We start from the raw sequence: 24,010 nt of genomic DNA on the forward strand, positions 1-24,010 counted from the left end.
AAGGTGATGTTACACCAGAATGAAAGCCCGCATGAGTGATAGATGGGATGGCCCCCCACCCTGGCACACTTTATTCCAACAGGATCATTGATCCCAAAATCAAAATATAACACCGGTGTAAGAGCTGTGCAATGTGTGCCAGATGGCTCAGGTTTCCCTCCGTGATTAAATTAATCTGGTGGTGAAGTTAAAGGATTAAAAAGAGGAAAACATCTTCTTAAAATAATGGCAACATCAAAAGAGGGAAACCCAAATCACAAATTACGCTTGGGAGTATATTTTAATGTTTTAGTCAGGACAGAGATAAAGGCCTGACATTTTAAACCCATCTTTGCAGATTTGGTCATAAAGGTTAGTGTATATAAATACAAACATGAGATCAATTTAATACGAACTCATCTTTTTCAGACAGAAACAGCTTTAAGTCATGTTTGGAAGGCTGTGTACCAAATGTGCGACGCCCCCTAGTGGCTCTTTCAAATAAAAGTCCAAACTTCTCAAGTTTATTTTGAAACCATTTATTAACTTTTTTTTTTTAATTACATAAAAAGGAACCGAAACATTTAAAAGTCAGATCGGAACCTGGGTAGAACATGTGTCAATTCCTGACAAAAGATGAATAAAACTTGTCCTAAATGCTTCATTGACAAACAGAAACTTTTGCTTAAACATCAACACTTTGAGACCAAAAAAAAAGAAAAAAAAAAAAAAAAAAAGGGAGTATCTGGTGTTTCAAATATTCAGCTGACCTTAAAAACAAAAACTGACACGATACAGTAACAACAGGAAGAAGGAATAACTTGAGCATCGTAAGCCGTGACAAACACGAGTTTATATTTCTTGAACACGAGGAGGACGCTTTACAAAAAACCTCAGTAAAAAGGAACGAGTGAATCTCCTGTTTCTGGCAACAGAGACCAAACCCATCCTCCTCTAAACACATTTCACGCAGAGAATTAGTCATATCAAAACAGTTTCAACTGTACACGAGAGGATCTGTTTCCTGTTCAGACCCTTAAATGTTCTGCCTCTGATATTTTAAAGATCAGGCAGACGGCCAAAGTTCAGCCAAAAGGGGAATTTCTCGACAAAGTGAGGTGTTTTAGTAGTGAACCTGTAAAATCCAGTGTGACGGAGGCACATGAGAGCAGGAGCATCAACGATCCTCGCTCAAATGTTGTTTGTTTCAGATTTCTACTGCCGGTGATGCAAACTAAGCTGTTTATGGAGCTCAATCATATTTAAGTTTCAGACGTAAGAACTTTGTGTTGCTTCTACTATAAAACGGCTGCAGAGCGAGCGAGCGAGCAGAAAAGACGGAGGAGGAAGGGGATTAACCGTGGGTGGTGTCATCCTCCACAAAGTCTTTGGCCTGCTCCGCCGTGATCACATCGATGTGACTCACCTAACAACACAAAAACACACTCAATTAACGAGCAATCAATGCCAGCCTGACTAAGAAGTGACTGTTTGTTCTGAAACCTTGAAAGCTTCAGAATATTTCCACTGAAGCTGCAAAGATGAAAATCACCTTGAACTTTACATTTTTTAAAAACAGCTTTTTTGGGGACTTTTATAAGAGGATATGTTTAACGAACAGGATGCAAATAAATAAAAATATTAATCCAAGAGCTCTTCCAGTTTTCCCTAAAATATCTGCCGATGTACACAAGGAGTCTGCTTGAACAAAAATAAAGATGCAGTTTTCTAAACCAAGACTTTTAAGGTAAATGTTACACAGTTCTGGTTAGGAATGATATGAACTCATTCTGTAAAAATGATATGAATGGAAAAAGAATCCTGTAAGAGCTACTGAAGTGGATGCAGAGAAGCATTATGTATCTGTTTTATCTTAGATTTCTGTTCCCAGAATTACTGATTGTCCTGATGTTGTTCAGCAAACGGTCCTTAACCTATTTCGCTTGTTGACATTCAACGAAACGTGAGCAAATAGTTTTGAAATTCAATAAATCGTCTCATTTTTGAGACAAGTGGAACTGTTGAGACTTCAACTTGACCCTCTGTAAAAAAAACAAAAAACAAAAAACTCTCTCCTAAATGAATGAGAACATCCTGTTCAGAAACCCGAGGGCTCACCTTGTTCCTGAACTTGACGCCGTAGAACTTGTCCGCAGACTCGAGCAGCTCGGGTCTGAAGGTGGTGGTGATGAACTGAGCGTGGCCCGCCAGCTCAACGATCATGTCTGAGAGAGAGAGGAGTCACAAACCAGGGGCGACTCGTTAGAAACTATGTTTTCACTTCTACTGGATGAATCCTCCAAGGAAAATATCCTCATTGTTTTATCTGTAATTCTATAAAAAGGGGGTAAGGATAATTTCTAAAACAAAAGGATAACATTAAAACCAACAAGCCGAATGAAACTAAAACTGTTGTCTGTATTACAAATAAAACTATAAATAAGTTGTCAGGTTGTGTTACACTAAACACTTTTTTCCCGGCTGATAAAGTTCAGTATTTTTGCAAGAATCTGCATCAAATAATGTTCCAGGAGGGGGGAAGTAGGAACCAAACTGACAGCAGATTTCATGTGAGCTCAGTTCCTGAGCTGCATAACGGATGGATATAGTGTTACACTGATCATCCAATAATGTATTTACTTGCCTTTTTATCCACACACACACACACACACACACACAGGTCCCGGCTCTGTACCTGAGACAGCCTTCCTGTGCTGAGCGTCGAGGGCCTGATCTATCTCGTCGAACAGGTAGAAAGGAGCGGGGTCACACTTCTGGATGGCGAATATGAGAGCCAGAGCCACCAGAGACTTCTGGCCTCCTGACAGCTGCTGCATCTCCCTCATCTCGCCCTGCTTCCCCGTGAACGACACCTGCAGGGCAGAGCCGCGGGGAGAAATGACTCTCGCTTCTTGCTTTCATTATTAGTCGTCTCTCTGCTCGGGAAGGACTGTTATGACAGCCTTCAGACTGATCCAGATAAATTTAGTGTGAACAGAATTATGCATTACTCGTTGCATGACTAACTTCACCTTGGCTGTACTTTGTGAGGAAGGATCGAGTGTTTTCCCAATTTGACATGAAAAACACATTTATTGTGTTTCCAGACAGAAACGAACAATATAAAAGGGTCAAAACTTACATGTTTATGGAAAGGAGGAGCTTATGAAACAAGATTTGGATGAAAGCAACACTCCATGATGTGCCTACGTGAACAGACGAAAAAGGTTCTCACTCTGATGCCGACTCCGGTGAACTGATCCACTGAGGGAACGCTGCTCTGTGAGCCGGAGCCCCTCTCGCTGTCTGCACCGCCCTCCCCTTCATCCTGGGACTGGCTGCCTTCGGCATCACCCTTCTTCATCACCAGCGTGGCTTTGCCTCCTGGAACCAGCTTCTGGAAAACCTCGCTGAAGTTCTTCGACACCTGAGAGGCAGACAGAGAATTTTAATGTTTTTTAAACGCGCGGCCCTAATGTGAGACAGATGCCAAATAACAGTAATAATAATTTAAAAAGGTGCCCTCGTGGTCTGGTTACAAACGGTCGAGCAGGCTGACTCTGTACCTGCTTGAAGGTGAGCTGGATGGCCTCGTACTTGCGCAGCTCCAGGACGTTCATGAGCTCCATGATGGACTTGTAGCCCCGGTCGAGTTCATCCTGACGCTTGATCAACTTCTCCTTCTGCTCGGAGAAGTTGACAAACTGGTCCAGAGCTTTCTTGTTGACGTGACTGTACTTCTTCAGCTCCGTGTTGCACTGCTCCAGTTTTCTGAACAGCTGCGTGAAGAGGAAACATTACGTCACGTTACTATTAGCTGATGGTGATATGAGACTGTCCGTAGCTTTGAAGGTTTTAAACACTGACTTCATTTACTTTTCTATATTAGTAGAATGCTTTGTGTTTATTGGACAGCCCTGTCTTAATTTCTCTCCTATTTCTTCTGACATTAAAGTTTTATCTTTAATACTCAGTGAATTTTAAATGATCATTTCATCTGAAAGACTCGCATCAGTTTTAGAGGAATAAAATTAGATGCGGTCAGGTTTCTGCACACATTTTGCCAACTTCTGTTTCTATCTAAAGATGACACGGTCTGATTCATTACGAAAACAAAAAAAAAGGCCTTCCAAAGCTCTCAAGCTATAAATTCATCCTTTAAAATCACTAATGACCGAAAGAACACGAGCAAGTGCCAATATTACTCGGCCTTTTCAACCACTTGTGCAATCAGTGGTACCATCTTGCCCCCATGCAGCGCTCTGAGGAGAAAGATTAACTATATGAAGTGTTTATGAGACAGTGTGGAGCTATTTTCAGCCCTGTCAAGGAGGAGAGCTTAGACACACACACACACACACCACTTATGAAAGATGCAGCCAAGTCCACTCATCTCTCTCGGTCTTTGTTCCCAAAGCCAGCTGGCTGAAAGAAAGAATTAGACAGAGCCCTTGTGTCTGAGTCACTGCTGAGTGGGTGGGATGTGATGGTCCTCCACTTTATTCCTAAAGAAATGGGGCTCTGGCCGTGTGTGTGTGTGTGTGTGACTTACACTTAAAAAAGTATGTACAAGAAGACCATCTTCACTAAACCTAATTCATGTCTGTGCATGAAGTTTGACTGTAAAGCCAAGCTGTCCTCACCAACCTTTTTAACCTCATTTTCAGTCACAGGAATTAGTTCTTTGAGCAAAACTATTAAACTGTAGTAATAAAGTCAGGAAAGTTATCACTCAGTGGGTGAACATAGAGTAGTTTTCAGTATAAAACTTGAGCAAATGTCCACACTAACAAATAGTTTTGTAAAACAATCTGCGTATATCGTGGGCAGGGATTTACTGTATATTTGAAATCTAGTTACGATGGAAAATTCAAACACTTAACAGAACCATCACAGCCATTTTTTAAATTTTTATTTTAATTTTTTTACTGCAGCACCTGGTAGTGACACACCAAGTTGTTTAAGCTCACAATGCTTTTGCAGCTGGGGTGGTTTTTTAATTATTATTTTTAAATAAAACACCCACCACCCGCGCGCTCCCATAAAAAAAACCCTCTCTGAGCGTCCCCTGGGTCTTTGTGCCACGATAGTTTATTTTAAAATGATTATAAAGTGTAAACTTATAGTCTTGTGAGAACATAGATTTACTGGCAGAATACATGCACCCCCCTCCATGTTGATCCATCTGAATATTCAGAGAAAAACTGAATAATTACCAGACAAACTCAAAGTGTTTTTGCACCTCTTATTCATGTGTAAGTGCCATTTTTGGTCATGAATGTATCACGTATCGTTTTTCAAAGTGGAATTTTTTTTAAACTTTTGTGAAAGAGACAAATAGACGTGTTGAGGAGACAATAACAATGCAGTTGACTTGACCCATATGTTGTTCTGTGTATTGAACATGCACTGCAAACAACAACAACAACTAAAGTGCTGTTTATAAACTTTGTCTGTGTGGCAGGATTTGTCCCGACCCGGTTGCCATTACAGATCACAGCCGTCTGCTGAAAAGATTAATTATATTTACCATTTTCAGCTTGAATATTTTTAATACTAAGTGATCCCTACCTGCCTTAAAAAAGAAATAATTTGTAACTTCTGTAACTTCTGTAACTTTCCGACCTCCACAGGAGGCGGATTGATGTCACTGATAAGAGTCGGTAAACGATGCTGCTGTCAGCTGGGAGCAAAAGAAGATTAAAAAGCACAAAGTGTAACATAATTAAGCGCTGTACGTGTGTGTACCTGTTTGAGCGTGAGGGTCTGGTACTTCTCGAAGGCCTCCTGAGGCAGCGAGCCGAGCTCTCGGATTTTCTTCATGCACTCCTCCTTCTTCTTGAGCAGCATGCCCTGTCTGTTGGTCATTTTCTCCAGCTCCTTTGTGTCGTGGTTGATGGCGTCGTTTTGCTCCTTTTCGATGTTCTTCCATCGCTCCATGCTCTTTATGTGGTCCTTAATCTCTACTTCCGTCTTGTCGACCAGACCATCCAGGTCTAGAGAAGGCGTTTAGAAAAAGAACAGAAGTGACCATTTCAGTCTGAATCAAACGCTGCTAAAGACACTTTCTGGCTAAAGAAAAACAACCCTTTTTTTTTCTTGAAGGCTTTTTTTAATAAACACACTGAAAAATAAAAGCACTAAGAAAATCAAACTGTTCACTGAGCAAAAAAAAGGTAAATTGGCAAAAGTTAGGAACAAAGAAGTGAACATAATACCCACTCAGGATTGAATCTATGCAAATTAATTCGGTTCAGGAACAAGTGCTTTCTGACAACTTCATTGTACCGACGTCATCTAAGTCACGGCACAAACACGATCATACACGAGTTCAGCGCAAAAACACGTGCACCGACGCTTTATGCAGTTTGCGAGTGAAACACGAAACGGCAGATCTTTATGATCTGCGGGTGGTCCGAAGTCAGCGGAGGACAATCTTACGACGCATTAGCCAAAATAAAAAAATATATAACTGCTTTTAGCCGCTTGCTGGTAATCCTGTCCACTAAAAAGGTCAATAACTGCGTCAAATGCTAATTCAAACACTGCTAAAATACAAATTGAATCATTTTTAAAGTGCATATATTTTTGAAAGGACTTCATTACCACATATTAACGTTGCTTTAATCTGATCAGAGACCAGTGAAATCAGTGAAAATAAGTCAAATACCCAACAGCTGTTTACTGTCAGCTGCATTGAGATATGGTTGCCTTAAAGACCAGAGACAAGACGGGGACAGAGCTTTGTGTTTTGGTCAAGTTAGTTTGATTTACAGCAGAAAAGGAGCGTCTTCTCTCAACGGACGCCTGGTCATTTCAGGCATGTGAGGGCAATATGGAGGCTCCCAGGTTGGCTGCATTGAGCACAGAGACTATTTTAATAACACGGCACTGAAGAAAAGAGGTCAAACAATGACCAACAGTCAAAACTTTAACATTTACCTATACATTTATAGTCATGTACTGTGGAAATACCAATGTCAGAATCAGTCTGAGACTCAGATCAGTGACCTGAGATTTAACACATCCAGTTTCTGTTTTAGATGTTTGCTCTTTAAAAGATCTGTAAGATGATTCAAAACAATAACCCCATCTGAGCCAACTATCACTTAAACTTCAGTGCATATCAGCTTAAAAATGTTGCGAAAAGCGTTTAGCTTCTGTCAATCCCAGTTCCTTCTGTGACTAGTATTGCATATACCATACACTGTAAAAAATATAAAGTATGTTGATGTAAATTGAGTTTAAATAAAGTGAAATTTTATGAATGTCCTTGAGGTCACTAAAACTGGACTGGTTGATTGTTATATGATTCTTACAGAGTCAGACGTCACCACCAACAAACATCTTATTCCTGACTTCTGCAGAAGGTGGTGTGGTTTTCACTGGGTTCATACAATCGCCACCTTTTTGTTCCGTCTTTCTTATCTTGCTCACCATCTGATCGAGCCAAAGTGTCTTTAACACGCTTGTTGATGCCGTCCAGCTCAGACGTTGTAGCTGTGAGCACCGTGCCACCCTCCGTCTCTCGCAGCTCGTTCAGCTCCTGTAATGCCGCAAAGAAAGTAATTCTAATTTGTAAATTTAAAAACTTAATCCATGAATTTTCCAATTTAACCACACAAATGTAATGATATTGTAGCAAAATACCTCGAGAACTTAAATAAGGACATGCTTAAACGTCAAACTCTTGGACTGTTTTCAGAGTACCTGCTCCACTTGGTCGAGACGTTTCCGTAAATTTTCATTGAGGTACGTTTCCACCCTGGTCATGATCCCCTCCAGCTTGATTCTCTCATTCAACAACTGCCTGTTGTCCTGTGAGGGAACAGAGGGACCGACACACATTCGTTACTCAATTGGGTCCAGGCAAATGGCGGGTCGAAAATAATTCGGCTACACAAAACCTACTGTTATGTCACAATCACAGAATTTAGAAACTGCAAACGTTGCTTTTTAGACATGTAAAGGTCGGCGCTGTGAGGGCGGAGCTGTTGCGCAACAGGAGCAGAAGTGCAGCGTGCCGAGGTGAGCGCTGAGAGCAGCTGGCGGTGAAAGAAAAGGAGGCGGCCGCCGTTGGATCACAGCTGCAGCCCACCACTCTCACCTCATTCACATCATTTGAATACAACTAGATCAGCGGCAGAACAATGGAGAACAACAGATGCTCTCCCTGAACCACATGTAAGCACGCCTGCATGCACCTTCCATTACCATTTCCACAATGAATTTCTAAACGGGATTTTAATACAGCTGCCGGGTTTTAAACAGTTTAATAAATGTAAAAATAAACAGCAACAACAAATTTACTCACAAAATAATGAAAATTATGTGACGGATGATGTTCTAGATAATGATGTGATAAAAACTATTTTTACACAAAGGATCATTTCTTTTAGTTTATCAGGAGTAAGAGCATTAATACTTATTAGTACATCAAAACTAACCCAAACTCGCACAAGAAAACAACTTTATAGCTCACTATAATGACAACATAAAAGCACTTTTGAATTTTCTCATTAAAACATATTTGCATATTTGACAGGGGGGGGGGTTAACAAAACTGTATAATATTCCCACACACCATCCATGAAATTGTTAATTAATCTCTGGAGGATTGACAAAGTAAATGAAGTCTCTGTTTTAGACTTTCAGACACTGCCAGCAGATAAGCCAAAGATAAATCTTCTGTTTCTCCTGACCTGCTGTAACTGGCGAATCTCATCGTTGAGGTCGTCGACGCGTCTCTGGTCCTCAAGGCTGAGCTGAGAGAGAAGATCGGTGCCGAGCTCAGCCTTCAGCGACTCCCTGGTGGACTCCATGGCGTGAAGGCTGGCCTCCAAACTCTGCAGACTGCGTTGCTGGAGAGGACGAGACGGAAGAATGCGTTCAGTCAGTAACAATGCAAGCAGGCGAATCAAGAACATTAAGGAATGTATACAAAACTGAAAATGTTTCATCGCAATGACACAATACAACCTTGGGCATGAACGTCTTCTCTGACTGCTGCCTCTTCTCCTTCAGCATCTTCATTTCTGACAGAATACTGTCTCTGGAGGCCTTGAACTTCCTCTGTTGTGTCTCGATCTGCTGCATCTGGTTCATCAGCTGGTCAATCTCGTTGTTGATGCGTGAGGCAGGAATTAAGGAAGTATACAACCAAGAAAACCAAGTTTCTTAACAAATGAAGATTTAGTTTTCATTTAGCAAAGAACATATTTTACAAAGTTAACTTAAGACTTGTGTCTACAGGAAGCAGCTGCCTCTGTGATTCCACCTGGTAATTAAGGACTTACAGCTGGATGAAGTTCAACAAAACCATAATTGTGGCAAAACCACCATTACTGCCACTACAGGTACCATGTATACTACAGAATGGTGACACGTCCCACACATAACCTACAATAATTCAGCTGATCACACATGAAAAACCAGCTAACAACAACAAGGACAATAGGAACATCTGCAGAGATAAACGTTTCTCAGAACTACACAGAAATAAAGCGTTACCTGATGCCACGACCCGCAGCTTTGCTGGTAATTTCAGGTAATAACACTGCAACATAGATGGAATATTCAAACAGAATTTGTGTTATTTTCCTTGTTTTTAAGCCTCTTATGGCCTCTTCAGCTGCAGCGAGAATCAATCAATGAATAAGTAGTAAAAGAACCCTTCAGCACAGCAGTCGATGCAGTCTTACTTTAAAGAGTAGTTTGGATTTTAGTACAATGAATACACAATGTGTAAGATTTCCTAATTTGCACCAAACTAATAAAATGAATTCAAAGTTTGATTTGAATTTGTTTTTTCGTTTGGATTTATCAATCATTGAGAACCAGAGAGGGTTTTGTAAAAGCTTTTCTTGTTAGTAAATAGTCACGGGGCAGCTTAAAGGCTATTCAGTGCAACCCAGAGGACTTGATTAATATGATTGGGCTTCAAGGGGAAGTTGGTGTTATCCAGTATATCAAACCAGAGGAAGAAGAGCTGCACACTTCTATCATTAAGCTAATTTAACAGGCAGGCTTATACATGGTTCCCATGACTCTCAGCTGGAAGAGGTAATTTCAACAAGTTGGCAGGTAAGCGCTGGAAAATGATGGCTTCAAAGCAAACTAAATCCAGGGTTTTACTTACTCTTGACCAATGTGTGAGGGAAAGATAAACACAGAAGATCAGTACTGTCTGGATTGACCCGTATGAAGTGAAAAAGAGGAAATCGTAGATGAACCTGACAATTTGCCGCTCATCTCATATTACAGCATTAATTATTCAGTGTACAGGAAGACTGCCTTCACCACGGAGGAGCTACGTGGCCTGAGAGCAGTGGACTCATACAATCAGTGTTTTGATGGATTTATAAAGGACATCTGGCCTGTCCACGTTAATAACAAAGTGCTGTGACTGGCAGGGTAAGTAATGTAGGCACGGCTTGTCGAAAGCGTATTTATGGATTAGAATCAGACCTAAAATGGCACCGGTGCTTTATTTGTAACTATCATTCAACCATAACAGCAGAGCTGTTATCTAAAGTAGAGATGTTCTAAATCATGAAACCGGTCATTCTAGCAAACGTAGTTATACTCGAACGTTACTTTTAGTGCTTTTATTTGTTTTAAATGTTACTTTTAGTGGAACAGAATTGGGCCGAGCAGATTCTGGACATTTTCAAGGCTGATCCTTGCGGTTGAGGTTCGCCAGCCAGACTTCGTTTGAGGTAATGTAGTGAAAACTCAGCTTTCCCGAACCGCCTGCATGGTTAGAACATCCTTTAACCCAACACGATACAACCATTATGGCTCGTCAAAAATAGCTCGTGATTAAAAAAAACTCCTCTGCCATGACTGAAGCTATTGCCTATTGTAATGGCGATGATAGAGGGCTTGTCTGGAAGCTTGATCTTCCAGGACTGAACCGCTCTTCGGGGCCTCTGAGGTCTCAGTTAACACAGCAACCTACCGATTCATTGTCAGAAGAAAAAAAAGTCAGTGCAAAATGAGGGACAGTTCACATGAACAAGCTGCAGCAGGTAAACGAAGTAACAACACATGCACGTTTACTTCAAAAACTCTACATGTAAGCTAAGATTTGCTGGAAAACAAAGATAGCACCTGAAAATAGAAAGGATGCGTGAGATCCATCAGTTTAATCTCATACTTATCGACAGGACAAGCAGCGGAGAGACAAGAGGCTTTTACATAATTGATCCGTTCTCTGACTCATTGCTGCAGGAGTGAAGGACGAGAACCTGCCTCTCCTGCTTACTGACATACAGACACCGTAACCAGGAGCAGATTTTTAACCACCACACGGGTCAACATCAAACCTCTGAACCAAACTGGGGTTGAAATTACTGAAAATTAGCCACACTGCTCAGGCAAACTCAAATGTGCTCCAGTCCACTTGTCTTGCCTTCATGCGCTGTCGTAAAGTGACTCATGGCTCTGGCAGACATGACCCAATATAGACTAATCCTTCATGACCTGCTTAAACCCTCCCGCTGGCTTCGAGGCAGCGACGTAACCTCGATGGATTCGGTCCACATCTACAAGCTCAGCCACGTGAGATCACCCCGTAAATGAGCACCGGTGGCCTCACTTTATACTATTAACATCCTCCACAGGACACAGGGTAAAGGTTTTTACCAAATGAGCAACTGGCACAGGGCCTAAAATGTTTAGTTATCAGAGAATGATGGTTTGCTTTAGTAAGATATTTTTTATTGCCAACAAACTCTGCTCCACCAATACTCTAATGGATCAAACTAAACATTTTAATTCTGTATATTCCACCACCTTTTTGTTAAGGTGTAAAATGAAAAAAAAAAAAAGCAAAAGAACGTTCCTGTTGTGGCACCAGAAACAAAAACAAGCGCAGGAATGTGCCCACTTACTTTAAGCACCAGTGGAAAGAAATTACAGAAGTGTCAGATATTAGGATTGACAAGGTAATCTGGGTTTAATAAACTTTTTTTTTTTATTACAATCATTCCAAAGTCTGAACCAAAGAGCCAAAAACTACTTTGTAGAGGTGACACTGCCCCTTTCTACTCCAAGGAACAAACATGGGAATGATTTTATGGAGCTGGAAACGATGTTATGTTAGTCTAAAACCCATCAGAGTCAAAGGTTTTCCAGTAAGAAGCTTCTTAGATGGTTTATGACATGAAAAATTATTGTGCATTATAATTAAATCCATTTACTACTCTGCCTTTATTTTAAAACAGGGACAACAATTTCTAAATCAGCTACAGCACTGGCAAAAAAAATAAAATCTACTTTTTATCTTCCAGTTTTCCCTCAACCCCACAGGAAAAAAAACGGCTGATTCTACGTTCACAAAAAGTTTCCTGGAACTGAAAACATGAAAAACAAGTGTATGACTCAGAAAATCTATGCTTTTAAATGTTGTAATATGTTATTGTTTGGTTGGTTTAGTCAATAACACATTTTCTAAATTCTAAACATTAAATCTGATGCCGATTGAGTCCCTCTTCCCTTGTGGCTGCTGTGTGAGTCAGCCCACTTTACTATAATCAATAAAACTGAATGTGGGGATTATTATGTCTTTGTTGAGGTGATCATTCGCCGAAGCTTTTACAAAACTACATGACTCACTTTTCAGTGAACTCCCTCAAAACTTAGCCAACAGTGGGGATGAACAAGATCCTTTTAAATGACTGTCCATAGAAACCCACACACATTTCATTTTCGGTAATACTCCAAAAACACAGCAGATTCATGCAGACACTTAACTTTGAATTCTAAAATCCTTTTTGCTCTTCAGCTTTTGAATAAAAAAAAAGACATTTGGCCTAAATTTTCCTGTGATCAACTTACTCAGAGCGCGTTTTGAAAGAAAGGATATGTTCGATGTTCCTACGCAGGTTCTCGTTGAGTTTGGCCTCCAGCTCAGACAGCTCCTCCTCAGCCTTCCTCATGTCTTTCTGGAGCTCCAGGCGAGACTTTCTGGTGTCGTAGTAGCCTCCTGTCAGAGCTCCACGGTGGCTCACTTGGTCACCTAGAAAGTTACGATTTTGTCAGGATCGACAGCTAAAACAAAGTAATTTCGTTCAACATCTTTCACATTCTGAAACTACGCAGACATCCTGAATAGAGCTTTAATAAAAGAGGACTAGACAACCTTTTCAGCTCTGCTTCCCTGAACAATCTCACTTGTAGTCTATTTTTTTGTAGAAGTAAATTAAGCAGTACTTTGTATTGCATGTTAGCTTACCCTCCAGGGTTATGCAGTCCATGGTGAAAGCTCTTGCCAGCTGGGTGGAAACCTCCATGCTGCGACAAATTAGGGTCTTCCCAAACACGTGCTTGAATGCCTTGTCAAAGTTAGGGCTGTAGCGCAGCTTGCTGATCATAGGGATGGCATCCTGTGAGCCAAGACACGGGAAAATAAACCCAGCTGTTAATAGTGTACTCACAGATTCCCACCCAATAAAAAAACATCTCAAGGCAGGGCAATTAAAGTCTGATGGCTGGGAAAACATTGTTTTAAGATGCTGACATATAGTTTCTTAAGTTAGCTGTTGCTTTGTTTGGGATAACTCCTTCCTGGCAGAATTGAAATTAACAGATGTAACTCATGCATGGCTCTTACGTTGGTTTCTGGGTAGGCAGTGTCTCTGACGTCCAGCTTGCTCAGAGGAAGGAACGTGACTTCTCCGGGCAAGTTCATCTTGTTGAACTCCATGAGGATTTTAGTACTCACTTCGTCGGTCTCCACAATGTGGTAAAACAGCCTGAAAGGACAGAAAGTTGACATTTTTAAATATTAATATATTTAAAGCACCTCTTCCTATGATGAAACCTAATGATTATATTAAACTTCATTGATTAATAAAGCTAAACATGGCTACAGAGGAGAATATTTATAAACTTCAAGAAAAATGACAAACTAATATTACAAACCAAAAGAAAGATTTTACAGATTCTGTATGTTTTAGTAGATCTGATGGATTATTATGCAGACCCAATCACCACGTGTCCGTCAGACTCCTTTATATTAGCTTGTAAAATAGAAAAGAAATGGAGCCGCTCTTCTATTGTTGAAATCACCTTTCAGATGTTTGGAGCCAATCTTTCGCAAACCCAGGCTTTAAAAAACCGACTGTTCATAAAATTTATCATGTATAAATTTTTTGCCAAAGACATCAAGTAAAGCAAATAACGTCCACTGAAGAAGAACATCCAAGTCTCCTTAAAAAGCTCTGAGTCTTCATCTTCTCATGTCTCATCACTCCGATCAACAGCTAGAGGTTTCTAATCCAAGTGTCTCAAGATGAGCAGATTACAAAAGAAATATTTACTTTGAAAGTCTTCTTCATATGAAATGTTAACACGTAAGTACTGCGCTAACACTGGCTGCTAGCCTGATGACACCGATTCTGCTGCTCCACTCTTGTTTTCTTATCAGTAATTTAATCAACGCTGTGTCCAAAACTATAAGAACGTTCCCATTATTTTAACTTCAATTTGCTGTTTCTTCGTCACTTTATTTAACTTCACAGCAGATTCTAAACCACAAGCCCGATGTACCACAAATGTCAAGCGGTGACATTTTTTTGACATCTTTCAGTTTTTAGCATAACAAAAGGAAGACGTGATTGTGATTCTCACCTTGTTCCAGCAGTCACTTCCACGCAGGTGTAAAACGCCGGCTCACACTCAAAATTATTCATGACAATGCCATGGTAACCGTTGATAACATGCTGGTTTATTCCCTTCCGCCTGAAATGCTCCAGGACTTTGTTGATGCTGTCGATGCCATTGAGAATAGCCTGAAGGAAGGGGAAGAACAAATACAGCATATGTTACAAGAAGTTTAATAATAAAATTGATTTTAATGACAAATTTAAAACTGTATTTTCATTTATGGAGCAAATACCAGAAATGAAACCCAATTCCAATAAAACTAATTTATTTTAATGTTGTTTAAAAACGCCTCTGCCTTCACACATCAAACTCATTGTGAGGTCATGCCAAAAAAAAAAAGGTAAAGAAAAGTCAGTCTCGATATTGTGAAGCACTAAAATGAGCCGCAAACTGCAAATACAAAACACTACAATAGAGGACGGACAATATTGAGTCCATCAAACAACAGAGACAGACTGAGTCAGATGGAACCAATGAGAGAAAAAGAAATGCATGACATTTGTTTGTGAGGCAGCCTGTTTTCATCTCGGCAGATATTATTCAGAGGTGATATTTGATTGATGTATAGGCCCTGAAGAAATGACCTGATGATGCAGTGAGGAGTGAGTCATATGTAAATTTAGCAAGTATCATAAAGGTGCAAGTAGCAAGGCAGATGAATGACTTCATTTGATATACCCATCCTGACAACTGGGTGAGTCACAAAGAGACGTCTTCGTGGTATTCAGGTGGGCTCACTCGGAGATTGAAGCATTTTCTTGGGATTTATATACTTGCCAATTTCCTCCCTCAGAATTCTTCAGCGACTGTGCACACATGAGGACCTTTTACCAGGTGAAACTGCAATAGATTTATATGCGCAGACTGCATCTATTGTAATAGTTTCAACTATTACATGCACAAAAACGGATACTTGTAAATGCATGCACTCAAGTAAAATGATCATAAAGTTGTCTGTAATTCAATCATCTGAAAACTAATACTTCCTCCTATGTGCACACAAGCAGATCTTTCACCCCCGTCCAGACGGAAATATTGGTTATCCCGCAGTTCCATTATGCAAGTCAATAATTACGCAGTCATGCAGAGTGACACGGACCTTGCCTGTGGCCGCTCTAAGGAGCTGCTGTTTCTTCTCCAGGTCCTCTCGTTTGGCTGCCAACGCCTGCTGCTCTGCGTTCTCCTCACGCCACAGGTAGCTGGACAGAAACAGACAGCCGCACACTGTTACGCTTATGTCACCAGAAAACCTGAAACCCAACTGCAGCCCTGATACAGGTGCAAAAAGAAGCCGGCGAGAAAACAACCCAAAGGTCAGTGTTTGATAACGGCTAAATGCACAGAAACTGCATGTATTAATTTACAGGTATTCAAAAAGAAAATATTAAAATATTTTAGTAAATGCTGACTTGAATGCAGATGGTCTAGCTTGCATTTGAACACAACTTTTAACTCCCCAGACATTCAAAATGTTACATATTTAATACAACTACTAATACAACCTCTGCTCAGTGTATAAATTCATTAATAAATGTGAACACACTAACAGCTTGAAGCTGACGGCCTGAATCTATAAAAGCTGCAGTTCGTCATCTTTCTGCTTGTTCACTCACTGCACGGTAGTGGATCAGACGTTTAATTTAAAAAAAAATTAGTTTTGAGCAGATAATTCTCCATTTACGGCTCAATGCAACAGTCAAGAAATGAGTGCATTTTGGCAATAAAAGCTGGAGGTGGCTGTTGTGTTTCAAGAACAAAGAAACCATAAAATATATTTTACTGCTAACCTGCAACTATAAAAACCTTGTTAAAGCACTAACTGAAGTCAAAGCTGATTAATGTTACATAAATAAACCTCAGTGTTTTAATAAAGTAAACTGAAATGGCTGAGCAAAGAACGGTTCATTAGTTTTACTAGGAACAATTCAAACCTTTAACCTAAAACCACAAAATAAGGCTGAATTTTAGACACCCAGTTCCTGATTCATATTTTTCCCCACAGGTCTTCTAGAAAACAATAAAAATGGTTTATTGTTGAAAAATAGATGTGTGTGGATTAGTTAGCTCAAGTTTCAAGAAATTCAAGCACAATGCTGCTGTATACTTTACTTTTTATATGAAGTTAAAGATAGGACTTTTTTAAAAAAAATAGGGAGATTTCTTACTTTCTTTCGCTTTGGAGTTCATCTTTCTTGTTCTTCACTTCATAATACTTTTTGTCCAGCTCCTCTACACGGGTCTTGACCTCATTTAAATCTTGATCAAGTTTCTAAAAACCACAAAATTAAAGTGAGTCACGGTTCCAGGCAGGGGGTTAAAAATTATAGCACTTTCAAGTCAATCTGGAGTAAAATAAATTTAATGAAAGGATTTGTTATCTTTTTTTTCCCCCCAGCTACTTGAAGTTGATTACAAGACGGAATTGAAAAAAAAAAGCAGTAGTTTAAAAAAAAAAGGTTAGAAGCATTTTTGGAACAAGACTATAATCAAATTCTTGTGTTAGCTACCTGAAGGAGACGAGGAAAAAACAGCCGAGTTGTCTTACATTGTACTGCTCGAGGTTCTTCTCCTTGTTCATCTCCGTGTCCTCCAGGTCTTTGTGGATGGCTGCGATCTGTCTCTTTTTGTCGTTGATGGCCTGGTCCAGAGACTTCAGCTCCTTCTTGATCCACTTGTCCCTCTCCTCCTTGGAGGTGAACTGGCTGCCACGGCCCTGCTTGGCGTACAGGTCGGTCCTCTCCTGCGTAGCTTGAGCCAGTCTGGAAAGAAGTCAGTTCGCAAGAGGGTGACTCACAAATTTCAACTGGAAAGTAAATTGCCGTCCTGTTTCATGCAAAAGGTGCTTGACATCCAAGTCATATTATACTATGATGCATTTCTGCACACATAAAAACACTGTATTTTAACTTTGTGTTCAAACATTTAACATGACAGCATAGATAAAATTAATATATTTTGCTATTGCAGGTTTTTAAAGCCATCAATACCTTTTAGTACATATAAAACAAAAGACTTGGCAAAAGAAATGACAAATCGTCTGTGCAGCCACGTCTTGCAATCAGAAATGTTTTCAGAGTTTGATGACTGACTCATCAAGTTATGCTTGGTCACCAGCTGCGTGATTAGGAATGACTCATCCCTACCTGGAGATGCCCCGCTCCTCCTTTTCCTTCACCATGTTAAATTTGGGCTCAGTCTCTTGCAGTTCTTTTTGTTTCTCCTCAATTTTCTCGAGCAACTTCTGACGCTCTTTCAGCAGGCGTTTCTGAAAGAAGAAAAGATGACTTTTAGCAAATCTCCGGGCTGTAAAAATAAAACATAATAATCATAATCAAGATATCTAAAATACAGAGCCAAAGAAGAGTAGAAGTTTGAAAATTTTAAAATTAGAAAATCGTTTTTTTCCCTAATAACTTTCTTCAATAGAGAACATGCTTCAGTGGATCTCTTTCACAACCAACCTGAATACAGACAGATGTCAATTATCCTCAATGCATCCCAACTTTATCCATCAAATACAAATCTTCACAGCAACGTTTTAGCTGTCTGCATTTAATTCACTGGAGTTTACTTCCTCTCATACTTTCCTAATGCCTCACTCCCTGCCATCCAGAAAACTAAGGACAGGAAATAAAGAGTCCACAGAGAAAGAAAAAGAAGGCAAAAAGCCCACACACGTAAGCAAGAAGTCATGGACAAAAAGACCCAATAACTTGGGTTCCGAAGAAAACCAGCTTTGGATAAAAATTCAAACAACAGACAGTAGTTTGAATTTTGTAAGGACAACGTTAATATCGGCAAAAGATAAGCTGAGAGCTCTGCAACAAAAAGTAGCAGAATCATTATCTGAAATGCCTAAAAGAAGAATGCCTTCAACTCTGCATGATCACAAGTCCACCCACAGTAATGAAAATGCAAAACAAACCTTTCTTTTGTCTGTTTTTTTTTTGTTTTCAAATGAGTCCCATACAACAACAAAAAAGGACAAAGCGGAGAATAAAAGAAAATGACTTACACACCAACAAAAGAGAAGTTTTGTTGGATCAGCCACCTGAAAGATGATTACATCAGGACCACCTACAGCTAGTGAGGCTTTTCATTGTGCCTTCGTAGCTGCTGACTGGTGTTTCAGCAGCCGTGGTAAGGCGGCCTTAATCCAACCCTGTGACCCGTCAAAGTTCACACTAAACCCGGGCCAACAGAACCTTATATTATCATCTCCATCCTCACACGTGCTCACAAACACACCGTTACTAAACACAAAGCCATATGGAGAGTGAGCCGTGCCAACTGAGTGCACAAACGCTGAAGCCAAGAAGTGAAGCTGACCGTGATTCTGATGACAATTACTCATTTCACTTCCCGATTTGTTCCACAGGGGATTCTCGCATTTTTTATTTTTAATGGCTGGGAGACACATTTTAAATTAAACCTGTTATGATTGTTTTACAGTATCCAAATTAAAAAGTCATGCTAGCAGTTCTTTTTACTCAAAAGTATCGAAGACCTGAAATTTGCTCCTGGATGAAAAGAAACTGTAAAAAGGCAGCCATGTTTGTTCAAACTGACTATAGTCCACTATTATTGGAAAAGATAATCTGTAAAATGAAGGATAAAAGGTTTTGCTTTGACTGAAAACAACCAGTGAGTGCATAAATGACCCAGCCAAAGATTTCACGGTTAGCATGTGTGTGCCACTTTCCTCTCTAAAGAGAGGCTGAAGCACAGCAGAGAGGGAGGGGAATAAAGGTTTTATCAATTCAACTTTTCAGAGAACTACTTTCTTATTATGGGTACTAAAGACAGTTTCATCGTGACATAAAAAACATTCATACATCTTACAACTATTATTGTGCTTCTTATATTATAAACAGTACCACACATTCTCATCCCTTTCTAAAGTAAAACATTATCATTTTTGTCCCAATAGGAATGCTGCCCTGAAATCTTGTTTAATCTTGAGTCTTTGCTTCTTTTCCAAAACTCTCTCAAACAGGACTATGGTTTGTTAATAAAGCAACGATCAAACAACCAGAGGGGATTTCTGTTAACCAATTAAGACCTCATCGGACATGTTTCCACCAGAACCTTTAGAAAAAGTTTTAACTTACTGAATACAGCTTTTTTGCTAATGTTCCCTTTCAGTGATTCTGAACCAAATCATTTTTTTTACCTCTTTAGTTCAGTTTTTGTATTTTTAAAAATTATTTCTAAACAATAAATGTAATTTTTTTAAAAACTGTGCTGTCAAGCAGCTGCTTTTCCAGCTAATAACTGGAAAAGTGGGTTAAAAGAGTGAAGCCTAACATCCCTCTCTACCCAGAGTGATGAGGAAGGGGATGTAGGAGGAGTGTTGTTGGTGCACCATCACATGTGCAGTGTGACGCAGATAGGAGGCTTCCGTACCCTCTGTTCACTGTTGCCTGCCAGCTCATCCTGCAGGTCCTTGGCCTTCAGCTCGAGCTTGGTCCTCTGCTTGATCTGCTCCTGGCGCTCGGCCGACAGTTGCTCTCTCTCCTCCTTCATGGCCGAGACCTTGGACTTCAGCTCGCGAACAACACGCTCCGTCTCCTACAAGAAAGGAGACAAAATAACAGGCTGAGCGTGAAAACAACTTAAAGTGTTTATTAACCGAGAATCCATTCATCCCGAGACTACAAACTGTGAAGACAGAGGATTACTTTACCCTGCTAAAAATGTCAAAACTAATTATTTCACCTATTTGATAGAAAACTGACTGCTAGAAAACATTCTTGGAAAGACTGAGAAAAATAAATATAGTATAAATCTTGCAAGAAACGGCTGTGGTTAATTTCTTTAGGCATTTTGTTTTTATACCTCTACTTTGTCTCGGGCATCTTGCTGAGCATCACGCAGCTGTCTGGATTTGTCTCCACAGGTTTCTCTCTTGGAGGACAACTGAAGAAAACCAAAACAACACACAAAAGTGTTGGCATAGAAGCAATAAACAACAAAAAATATAAGGTTTGATACATATAAATAATGACTATTTTACATTTAAACAAGGATGTTTTTGTTACTGTTAATCAACTGTAACTTCAGTTAGTGATATTTTTTGTCCTTTCATAAATTTGCTGTAATAACTTTGCACATATTTTTCCCTATTTAAATTAAATATTTTGTCTATCAACCATCATACCTCGTCCAATTTAGCACGGGTTTCGTTCAGCTCCTGGTTGTAAATCGTGTACTCCAGAGCTCTTCTCATCTTGTCCCACTTCTGGTACTGGGCCAACTCTTCCTTCTCATCTTCCAGGGTGTGCAGCCGCTCTTCGATGTACTTTAACAGCTCATTGATTTTCTCTCGCTTCCCCTCTGGGAAAACAAATACACAAATTGTGTTGTTTTGCAAGAATGTAAAACATCCACTACTTACATGATAATTTTAATTGGGATGTAGTTAATTAGTAAATCAGTAAAAATTTACCAATTACTTATTGCTTAAACATGACATACGCAAATGCATCGAATCAATACAGTAGTAACAAGTCAAACAATTGAAAGAAATAAATTTAATGTGATTTTTTTTTTTAATTAATTGTGCCGTTGGAGGGGCGGAGGGTTACCAGTCTCCTTCATGAGAGAAATGCTCTCCTCCTTTCGTTCATCGTACACTCGTGTTCCTGCCACCTCTCTCAGAAGCTTCAGACGCTGGGAGTCGGGCGCTGTGGCCATTTGGTTGATCTGCACAAAACAATGAAATTAGGCAATGAAGGTGAAACAGCTTCTCTGTTGTACTCCTAAGATGTTACAGCCGGAATATTTAATGAACCAGACATTTTAAAAATCAACAATTGTTCTATCTGATTATACAGTTTAAGTATGGGAAGCAGAGAGGTCAGCACTCTTTTTACTTGAACACAATTACAATGTAGCACTGGGGGGGTAAAAAACCTGCTGTGTAATAAACAAGTGTGAAATTGGCACCCAATGTTTTCTCACCTTTCCCTGCTTGACAATGTAGTAAGGGTTACTGCGAGAGAAGCCGGCACTCTCCAGAAGGTTCATGACATCATTTTTCCTGCAACAAGAACAGCACGTGAAGTTCAAGAAGCACGGGTGTTTTCACGAGTTCACAAAATGTCAGTCTACACAATACTTACGTCACCATCTTCTTGTCTAAGAAGTATTGATCCTTTTTTGCACCGATGACACGACGAAGGGAGACTTCCTCTTTGTCAATCTGGAGGGACAAAGATTTATCACAGGTGACGCTGAGAGCAACACAGTTTTCAGTAACCAGGCTGATTATAGTTTAAGTTAAAAGTAAAACACTGATTTATTTGGCCTTTTACACATCCAGGTGTTATAAACACAAGAAACTGTCTGTATATTGGAAGTGTTTGTAGTCGATACAAATACGCGAAGGCTCCAACTATGAGGTTACACAAACATCAGCATTTAAAAATTTATTATGCTAGCTCAACTTAATCAATTATCTAAATATAGCATACACAAATGAGAATAGATTACAGTATCATGATGAGTACATGTTTACTACTCATACCGGCAGCCGGTTGTCGGAGTTGTCAAATATGATCTCCACAAAAGCCGAAATGACACGTGGACCAGTTCCTTCCTACAACGACAGAAGAGAAAAATCTTATTCAAGACAATAGTTGAATGTTTATTTTTTTACATGGTTCAACAGCAATGACTTACAATACTTCCTAATTTTGTTGAAAATATAAAAAATGCTTTTATTATCAGATATGCACATAAATTTACAACCAAACATTCTGTCAGGTGACCAGTTCAGATGTGAAAGCTTCGATATGCAAATAATTTCATATTTATCAGAGCTCACATGAAGAAGGGCCAGACGCTGTTCAGGTCGCAGGTGGCTGAATTCATCGCTGAGGACAAACTGGATGGCTGCAAAATACAAAATAAAAAGAGGACATTTTAAAACAAAGAGCACAAGCTGTTTGACTACAACACAGCTAAAATAAATTAGACATACATACCGTAGAAAAAGTTACTCTTTCCTGACCCATTTCTGCCAACTGGATCAAAACAAAAAGACAAAACAAAGGGATGACATATTTAGGATCTAGTACACCAGTAAGAATATTTTAAAAAGCTTCATGATGAGCACAAACTCACCGATCACATTGTGCTTGGGACTAAAAGGGTCCACCACAGTTTGATCCCTGTAACTTCTGAATCCCTGAATAATCACCTGAAGAGAACACAAACATAAGCATCTTTAAGGATGACATTAAAAATTTACAGCAAGCAGAAAATGCCCAGGTTTTTGGAATGCATGAGTATTATTAAACTGAAAATGAGTGAATCGAGGCAGGAACTGTTGTTTATAAAAGCAAGACAGGGCCTCGGCTAACGGTGCCTTTCGGGCTAACTTGTACCTATCATTCAGTAGGTGCCCAACTTGATAGCATATAAACTGTGACGGGTATTGCAGCAATAACATTGCCTACTTCACACTTTGCAAAGGGAATACACTTCCAGACGCACAGCATTCATTTTCTAAAGATGAGCGAAGTGCACTGCTGAACGTTAGCCTGTTAGCGTTAGCTTAGCATCTCGGGATGGAGACGATTAAACCGGACAACGCGCGAGCTAACATTGACAAGCTAGCTAAACGAGTTGTGTAGGTTTTTCTTCAGTGAATCCCTCTGGCTTTGCGTTCCACTTATCGTTATAAGTAAACCTTTTGACGTGAATGCATCTATCATTCATACCGTAAATTAGCCTGGTCAGACAGTGACAGTCGGTAAAATGAACAAGCCTTAGCCTGCCAGCCGATGCTTACCTGCTTGATGTACATGGCTGCCTAAAAAGAACGCGTCTCCTCGGCAGAATATGGAGACAGGATCCCCCTGCACTAACTCGGAGAAGCTGGGAATTTATTAAAAGATAATTTACTGTAGCATTCGAAATTATTAAAGCTTTGCCTGCAAAAAGAGAATAACATGGAAAATGGCGGCGGGGGCGGGATGGAATGGCTTGTACCATTACGTATAAACAGGGTTGTTGCCACAAAATGTACAAAAGCGTGCGCAATTACATAAAGATTAGCGATTTTTTTATGACAAGGTTTCTTGCGTAGCACTTTAATATAATTAATGTTGTGTTTTAACGTATTAAAATTTAAGATTCATCTCCTTCCCCTTCCCCGTACAGTTTGGTACTTTCCGTCTGTTCTCCTCTGGGCGCCAAAGACGGTTGAGTACTTCAAGGACCTCTCCAGAAAAACTGAAACAACAGTCTCACTGAGAGATTCAATTAATCTTAAAAATCCCGTTTTCTCCGTTGGAAACCTTAAGCATCGAGTTAAATTGGATGACATATTTATAAATCATAAAATAGTCATTAT

General features: G+C 39.8%; 1 protein-coding gene across 1 annotated transcript; it reads right to left on the minus strand.

The window, feature by feature from the left end:
* Nucleotides 1-502: 502 nt before the first annotated feature.
* Nucleotides 503-23,461, minus strand: smc3 (structural maintenance of chromosomes 3). Its single transcript, XM_017425671.3, has 29 exons — nucleotides 23,447-23,461; nucleotides 22,777-22,852; nucleotides 22,638-22,676; nucleotides 22,478-22,545; nucleotides 22,178-22,249; nucleotides 21,774-21,853; nucleotides 21,613-21,691; nucleotides 21,237-21,354; nucleotides 20,810-20,985; nucleotides 20,488-20,568; nucleotides 20,056-20,220; nucleotides 17,793-17,914; nucleotides 17,195-17,408; nucleotides 16,815-16,918; nucleotides 15,749-15,848; nucleotides 14,614-14,774; nucleotides 13,595-13,736; nucleotides 13,217-13,367; nucleotides 12,848-13,000; nucleotides 8,959-9,110; nucleotides 8,682-8,840; nucleotides 7,690-7,797; nucleotides 7,417-7,525; nucleotides 5,728-5,975; nucleotides 3,546-3,758; nucleotides 3,215-3,406; nucleotides 2,675-2,852; nucleotides 2,098-2,204; nucleotides 503-1,405 (listed from the first exon to the last, which is right to left on the minus strand). Exons 1-29 carry the CDS (start codon nucleotides 23,459-23,461, stop codon nucleotides 1,334-1,336), a joined length of 3,654 nt encoding a protein of 1,217 aa, XP_017281160.1. The 3' UTR covers nucleotides 503-1,333.
* Between the last annotated feature and the right edge of the window lie 549 nt (nucleotides 23,462-24,010).

This window comes from Kryptolebias marmoratus, linkage group LG3 (genome assembly GCF_001649575.2).
Source record: "Kryptolebias marmoratus isolate JLee-2015 linkage group LG3, ASM164957v2, whole genome shotgun sequence".
NCBI lineage: Eukaryota > Metazoa > Chordata > Actinopteri > Cyprinodontiformes > Rivulidae > Kryptolebias > Kryptolebias marmoratus.

Coding starts and splice junctions, on each gene's coding strand:
- smc3 (XM_017425671.3), bottom strand. Junction 15,849..16,814: donor GAACTCCAAAGCGAAAGAAA/GTAAGAAATCTC, acceptor GTTTCTGTCCAG/CTACCTGTGGCGTGAGGAGA. Junction 13,737..14,613: donor GAAGTGACTGCTGGAACAAG/GTGAGAATCACA, acceptor CTGTCCTTTCAG/GCTGTTTTACCACATTGTGG.